At 40.4% G+C, this 8,430-nt stretch overlaps 1 protein-coding gene across 1 annotated transcript in view; it reads right to left on the reverse strand.

Moving 5' to 3' along the window:
* Positions 1-5,639: 5,639 nt before the first annotated feature.
* LOC108756033 overlaps positions 5,640-8,430 on the reverse strand; it is a 4,789-nt gene continuing 1,998 nt past the window's right edge. Inside the window, exon 3 of the mRNA XM_018499575.1 lies at positions 5,640-8,330. Coding sequence (XP_018355077.1) covers positions 5,640-8,330 — 2,691 coding nt within the window. The remainder of the gene's footprint in view (positions 8,331-8,430) is intronic.

An 8,430-nucleotide genomic window follows, 5' to 3' on the forward strand; every position in this document is an offset into this window, starting at 1 on the left:
TGAAAAGTGGATTCTTTATGATAACCCTAAACGTAGAAAATCATGGGTTGATCCTGGTAAACCTTCGACATCGACGCCAAAGCCCAATATCCACGCCAAGAAGGTTTTGCTCTGTATCTGGTGGGATTGGAAGGGTGTGTTGTACTACGAGTTGTTACAACAGGGTGAAACAGTCACGGCAGACCGCTACCAACAACAATTGACCAATTTGAGCGATGCATTAGAAGAAAAGAGGCCATTTACTGGCCAAGGACATCGTAAAGTGATCTTGCTTCATGACAATGCTCGACCTCATGCTGCGAAAACGACTCAGGAGCATATCTTTGCGTTAGGCTGGGAACTTCTCCCGCACGCGGCGTATAGCCCAGACATGGCGCCTTCCGATTACTACCTATTCCGGTCGCTGCAGCATCATTTGGCTGATACACATTTCGTGAGATTAGAAGAGATACGAAAATGCATTGATGACTTTATCGCTTCGAAGCCGGTGAGTTTCTATCGTCAAGGAATTCGCAAGCTCCCCGAAAGATGGCAAAAGGTCATTGATGCAAACGGAGAATATTTCGCTGATTAATATTTTTTCGTTTGTTTTTAAATAAAGATTGAATTTTACAAAAAAAAGCTCAGAACTTTTTTGTACACCTAATATTTATTTAAAATAATTAATAAATGTTATTTTCAGAAAATTACATTACGCCATATCTTGGTCGAAAAACGGTTGGAGCATATACCGGCGAATAGCCTTTGTAACACTTTTCGTTTTATACCCATTTGTTTTTTGTATTGTTTTTTCATGGCAATATTCTCTTTTTTTGTGATGTTTTTTGTCTTGTATGTGACTGCAGTCTCCAAAATCTGTGACGTCTTATTGCCACTCCGCATGACGTCATACCATCTCCAAAGAATTCCCCGTGCCCCGCATTTCCCTTGCAGTTCCCGAGTTAGAATTCCCACAGCATTACTACTTATACCGATTTTCGTCTTGGCTTTCATAGCCAAACAGCGGTGGCAGCAACTTTCTCTCCGAGAGTCTGTCGCAGTAATACGTTTCCGTGCCTTCTCGGCGAGTATTTTATCAGCTACGGGTCGTTTTGCGAGATTTTTGTTTCATGAATAAGCTATGTTGTGTTCGCCACACGCTGAGTCCAACGGATTAATGCCTCGATCGCCTCTAGTCATTTGCTTTTCTAAAAGCGTTCCTGGACTGCAAAATTGATATCCGGGGATACGTAATTCGAATGGAAGTGCGTTTAAAAAGCCGCAACCATTTGTTGTTGTAGTTAACATTCGCAACAATTTTTTATAAATGGTGTCAGACCATCGATATGCGATCGATGACAAGGCAAATTACTTCAAGCACCGACGATGTTCTTGAACTTCTGAGCTTTTATATGCTCAGGTAATCAGTCCCACAGTTGATATATGTAATTCTTTCGTAACAAAATAATTTGTGGTATATATTCCTCTTTGGCTTAAACTATGTACATCGCAGTTGTCCGACACAATAAGAAACATTTTCAATACTGAGCAGTTTTCGCTCTACGCGCTTCTATAAATAAGTCCGTTCTCGGTGCAATTTTTTCAGTTTATATCAGTACCGTGGAGGGGAGGGGGTGAAGATATGTGATTCGTGCTACAATCGCAAACAATCAAAGTAACGTCGACAACAAAGTACAGACTAAAAAAGAAATGCGCAAGCATGGGAACATGTTGCCGATTTCTATACGTGGTATTATCTGCGGTCCATCAAACTGCGGCAAAAAAAACGTGCTGATAAGTTTACTGGAAAGTCCACATGGCGTACGTTTCGAGAACATGTACATATACTCGAAATCGTTGCAACAGTCAAGATACTTGGAGAATTTATTAGCCCCGATTGAAGAAACTTTATTTTACATTCTCCAATAATAGCGATGTTGTTTCACCAAACGAGGCGCTTCCAAGTTCTATATTTATTTTTGACGACGTGGCATGCGATAAGCAAGATGCAATCAGAAAATTCTTTGCGATGAGTCGACACGCGGACGTCAACAGTTTTTATCTCTGTCAGACATATGCAAAGATACCGAAGTATCTTATAACGTAATAATGCAAATCTGTTGATCCTGTTCAAATAGGATAATACCAATCTAAAACATGTACTATATACAATAATCATGTAAATATCGACATGTCTTACGAGGATTTCTGCGAATTGTGTCGCTGCTATTGGCAGCAAAAGTATAGATTCGTAGTGATAGATAAAGACAGTGCGCTCACAAATGGACGATAAAAGAGGAAAAGGATTTAATTAATACGCGAAATATCGTAACATAGTTGGTCGTCGTCGATACGTAAACTACGCAATGTTCCCTCTCGAGTATAATGGATAGCAGCAAGGATGAGAGGGTAGCGAAGCAAATTGCGAAAACCAGTGATTCGATTCATAAAAAGTATTGCGCTTTGAAAATCAGTAAAATAGAAGAAGACATAGTGTTGGAGAGACACTTTCAACCTATTGTTGAATCTCTGAAACAGATGATCGAAAACATCGCTAATAAGAATCTCAGCCGATTAAGAAAGAAATAAATGTTGCAAAGGATAAAAATATTAAGAAAAGAAAACTTAATGGTAACGAAGATAATGAAGATGATGATGATAATTTCTGGAAAGATAAAGCATGGCTTTAATTAACACCATCGCCTAAAAAGCAACGCACAAAAGAACCGATATTCACGTCAAATTCATTTAATTTTACATTGATCACATCACGCAAATTATCGTACGAACATTTACACTCTTTCTTAGCCGAAGACATTTATGAAATGCCCAATGAACCGCTTAGTTAAATAGTCTTTGCAAACGCAACAAGTGAGGAGTTGCATGATCAACTGGGGCCGCTGGGACAAAAATAAACATGTTTCTCGGTGGTGATAGAGAAAAGGAGATCATATTTATGTATATCTCAGCGAGAACAGCACGATGCTTAGAGATAAACAGTTCGATTTAGACACGAGTGATTTCGTGATCATAGATGGAGTTTTCGTGATCATAGATGGAGTAAAGTACAAAGGTACACCTGGATTGTATGAATTAATTTTCAAAAGAATTCCTAACACTATTTACACAGATAATGATGAAGTAGCGTATAAAAGTATACTGTTGGCAACGAAGTGTAGTCAAAGCGGATCATCCAATAGTGAGTACAAATATAAGAATATACTGTAATAGCACTTTTGGTGTCAGATAAAATACAAGTTGGAACGGGCATACCACACGCCAGGAAACTAAACAAGAAATTAGGTAAAAAAGTCGGAAAAGGTATAATACCGCATGCCATGACCCTAAATGAAAATAAAATGGATTATGTTCATTGGGATGATCCTAACGAACTTGTGGATCTTCGATTGCTTGAGGCTTCGCGTCAAGCAGGTTACAATGCCCATGATAACAAAATCTTATCCATTGTCGAGGAGCTTCGTGAAGCTGGTTATAAATTGAAACGAAGATACGCAGTAATTTTAGTCGACGTTGAAACCTCGATCAACAACGTTTGCATAAGATCTTTGTAACATTTTTTGCATCGTATACCACAACAAAAAATGTCTGAGAAGAAAAGTCTTAAAAAGTGGCAATTGGTGAAAGAACGCTCCAGCGAGAAAAAATTTTCTACGCAAACGTGTCATAGTTTACGGATACGATGACCCTGACTAGCTAATGTGGTCGAAATGCGCCCTTACCACTACATGCGTATCGTTATTGACGTAATATGCATGGGCCATACCGCTCAAAACAAAGAGTGGAAATGAGATGGCTACAGCGATAGTAAAGATAATTCGAGACGATAGAAGATGCTCGAAACATTTGCAAACCGATATGGGAAAAGAATTTTGCAACACAAACGTGCAAAAACTCTTGAAAAAATACAACATAAATCATCATTTAATGTATTCCATCAATCATTATTCAATGTATTCCATAATGAAGGCATCAATCATCGAACGGTTCAATCGTACATTGAAAAATGATATGTGGAAACAATTTACGCATAATGGAAATTACAAATGGATCGACTTGCTACTGCATCTCATATCAGAGTACAACGCACGAAAACATCGAACTATCGATGTGACTCTCACAATCGCCAACAAACTTTTAAACACGGTGTATAGTAGCGTAAAGGCCGTTGCACTAATTCCCACAATTCAAAGTGACTCGATACGTGTGAGCAAATTCAAAACGATCTTTGAGAAAGGTTACACGTCAAATTGGACCATGGAGATGTTCAAAATCGTCAAAGTACAGAAAACTAATCCCGTGATGTATCTTCTGAAAGATTATCGCGGAAAACTGATCGCTGGAGGATTCTAAGAGTTACATCGCGTCGCTAATCCCGACGTATATCTAGTTGAAAAAGTGTTATTAGTGCAAAAAGAGAAATGATGTTTATGTAAAATGGTTTGGTAATTCGCATAATTCATGGATACACAAGAACAATGTGTTATAAATGAATGTATTTCTACAAATTATATATTAGTATATATTTATTACAATATGCAAACAGGTAATTGAGATTTTTTTTATCAAAAATACATAATATAAACATACAAAAATAAATTTTTTTTATTACAAATACATAAGTGTACAAAAACAAGATTTATTTTACTTATTTCTCCTTTTTTTTATATAGTAATATTTTATAATGTCCCCATAGCAGTGTGTCTGTAGAATTTGGCACAATGTATCGCTTGTCATCGGACTTAGAGCAATTTCCGATATCGTGTATACTTCGTGCAATTTCAATCTTATGCACGGTGCTTATTGTCTGCTGCTTCATTTCGATTTCGTTATTTAGACATCGTATGTAATCATCAAATGTTATCGATCTCGCTATAGCGTTATTTTAGACTCCTTTTGCCTTCTTCACATTCTTTTCCATCGACGTGCAAGGGGTAAATTTTTGCTCTAAACCCGACGATTTATTCGATCATAATCATGTCGTTGTTTTTATCTTTTATTAAGCCCGGAACTTTTTTATTAGCGAGCGGAATACAGTACGCATTGTTGACCGCATAATCACTAATGTCAAATCGGTCGATATCACGTTTCATAATATCGTAGACGTTGTCGCACTTGATGTAGTAAATGAGACTATCCGTATCAGTGTACATAATTTTACAATTTTTGCGAAATGCCACGTACTCGTAGTGAAATTTGTACAAACATGTTGTTGCGCCAAATTAATGGGTCACGAGAAGAAGAATGATACACTCAAAGACTGTTCGGCGAATATGCACGCCCTTTATTCGACAACGCAATCCACTGGACTCTCACTACAAACCATAACCTCGCTAATCTCGCTTCGTTCGCGCATCGCTGCACACAACACAATAGCAGCGAACCGGGAAAAAAACCCAAAAACAAAAACGTACCAACGGCCGAACACGTGAGCGAAAACGCTCCCGTGATGCCTTGCGCGCGGGTTACGCGTATTCTTTTGGGCGCGAACCGCGCATTCTACTTCTCTCCCACCTTGAGTTCCTCACGATCTGGGTGCAACTCAACCTATCCAAAAAGGCAAAGTAAATAAAAAAAATTTAAAAAATGAAGTTAGGCTTCAAATCGTTCTGGCTTCTTAATAAGTCGTCCGCTCCGAGTTCTTAGATCCGTTTCTTCTGTAGGAACAGACTCCGGCTTCTCCTCGACGACCGACTCCTGCTTCTTCTGCGGGCCAGACTCTCTCCATCCTGAGGCGAAGCTTTGATTGACTCACGGACTCTGCTAGCTTTTTCCGCGTGATGACCCACCTCCAACGGGATCAGTCTTTGTATTGGGCGAATTAATTCTCCCTTTTCCGTTTTCAGTCTCACAACTCTGGTATGTCCGTCCTTTCCAGGAAGGACTTCTTTGACTATTGCCAGCGGCCAATCCAAACGTCTTTGGGTGTCGTTTCCGACTAGTACTACGTCGCCCACTGCAACCTGCGTGAAACTGCTCTTGCATTTCGTCCGTCTGGATAATTGTCCTAGATACTGGATGCGAAAACGCCTTCTCAATTCTTCCTTTAGACTTTGGCGATAACGGATTCGTTTTGCAAAGTTTATTTTGCTGATCTGGTCCAAATCGGGAGCGCCAGCTTCCTTGATGTCTCTAATGAATATGTCCGGCGTGATTGCCATGGTCTCAGTACTCTCTTCTGTCATGTAAGTAAGCGGTCTTGAATTCATAACAGCTTCACAGTCGCACAAGACCGTGTTCATCTCTTCGTAACTCAACGAAGTTCTCCTCAGCGTTCTCCTCAGCAAATCCTTGAGGATGCGGATGAGGCGCTCCCACCATCCTCCCCACCAAGCAGCTGAAGGTGGATTGAAATTCCATTCGATTTGGCTAAGAGAGCAATATCGCTGAATTTTCTGCCAATTAATTTTTCGTAGTAAATTCGCTAGTCCTATGAAATTTCTGCCATTATCGCTATAGACTACAGAGGGCCTTCCTCGTCTGGCTATAAATCTTCTGAAGGCTTCTATAAATTCCTCCGAGGCCTTACATCCTTCCTTCAAGAAAAGAGGACCTGCGTAATCGATGCCTACCACCTCGAATGCTGCTGCCTCTCGTACTCTATTTTCTGGCAGCGGTGTAAATGGCGCTTCCATGTTCCTCGCTGCGTGTCGACGGCAAGCCGTACACTTGTGAACGATGGAACGCACCGTTCGTCGGTACCGAAGAATCCAAAACTTCTCTCGTAGATTGTTCATTACAATCTCGGTTCCAGCGTGATTGAGTTTCAAATGAGTATACAGGATAACTCTCCTCGTCGATAAGTGCTTTGAATCCAACACTATAGGATATCTGAAACAGAAAGTGTCTTGACGATTAGAAATTGCTGTTTTAATACGCATAATTCCCTTTTCTTCGAAGACGTTCAATCCTCGCAGCCGTGGATCGTTTACTCCCATGAATGATTCTTTCTGAGCTAACTTACAGAGGAGTAATTCTGCTGTACTGATTTCTTTCGCGCTTAACTCTCCTCCGACTGATGCGTGGATTCTTCGGGAATTATTAGTAAATCTTAACACCCATGCTATCATTCGTAAGATCTTTGCGTAGCTTGAAAATCTTTCCAAGTACCAAGGGACGTCTTTTTCACAAGCAATCATGGCGATCCCTTCTGTCGTAGCTTTAGGGGGAGTCTCTTCTTTAAGTCGACCGGAAGTTTTGCGCAGCTCTATATTGACTACCTCTTCGTTAATCTCTTCTTCTTCGGACGGCCATTCTTCCGGGGGCAGCGAATAGCTCCAAAAATATCTTTTAATATCTCGATAATCCATTGCCTTGTCGAAAGAATGCATCATCCGCGCTCCAATGGAAGCAGCCAGTAATTCGAGACGCGGTATCGTTTTCTTGCTTTTGAGTGCTATTCTCGATTTAGCTTCCACTAGATGAACCTTGACTTCCGTGTCTGATTCGATACGCACGATAAGAACAGCAATATATGCATCTTTGCTTGCATCTACGAACATATGCAGGGACAATGTATCTGTACTTCTTATCTCACCGAAAATCCAGCGTGGGAACCTCAAGATCCGGAGAAGATCCAGTTGCTGCGCCCAATCCAAGAACTCCTTTTTTCTATCCGGATCAATTTCCGTGTCCCAATTTAAACCTTCGCTCCAAAGGCGCTGTAGCAGTAGTTTTGCTTTCATCAACACAGAACAGATCACTCCTAATGGATCAAAAACCTTCTGCACGTGCGATAAAACAATTTTCTTCGTTATCCTTTCTGCGGTGGGTTGTAGGGGGAAACCCGACAACGAAAGAGTATCCTTTTCAGTATTCCATATTAGTTCAAGTACTGTCGATCGAGTCTTGCATCTCAGGCCTGTGTACTTCCAGTTTCTTAAGTCGAATCTTGCTTTATCCAAAACGGAACTTGCTTCTCTCTGAAAAATCTCGAAGTCCTCGTAAGAATCGACACTGGTGATGCAATCGTCAACGTAAAAGGATCTTAACAATTTCTTGTAAATTAATTTCTCGTGTGTCGAAACAGTAGAATTTAACGTATTCTCAATGAGTAATTTTATGGTGGCTCCTAGAAGGAAAGGGCTGCTAGTTATTCCAAAAACAACCCGACGATGACGATAAGTCTCGATTTCGCCGTTAGTATCCCACAAAAACCTTAGGACATCTCTATCTGATGGGGAAACGTTAATTTGTAAAAAGGCTTTAGCAATATCTGCTGTTACTCCTATCCTCTTTTCTCTGAATCGATGTAGCAATGCTGGAACAAGCTCAATAAGATTGGGTCCCGTTTCTAAACACTGGTTGAGCGACGGCGTATCCTTCTTCTTGGCCTAGGCATCGAAAACGGGTCGAATCCTAGTGGTTCCTTCTCTCTTGACAACTGGTCGATGTGGAAGGTAGTAACTCTCTCTGTCAACTTCATGCACAGGT

Source organism: Trachymyrmex septentrionalis, unplaced genomic scaffold, assembly GCF_001594115.1.
Source record: "Trachymyrmex septentrionalis isolate Tsep2-gDNA-1 unplaced genomic scaffold, Tsep1.0 scaffold91, whole genome shotgun sequence".
In the NCBI taxonomy this organism is placed as follows: Eukaryota; Metazoa; Arthropoda; class Insecta; order Hymenoptera; family Formicidae; genus Trachymyrmex; species Trachymyrmex septentrionalis.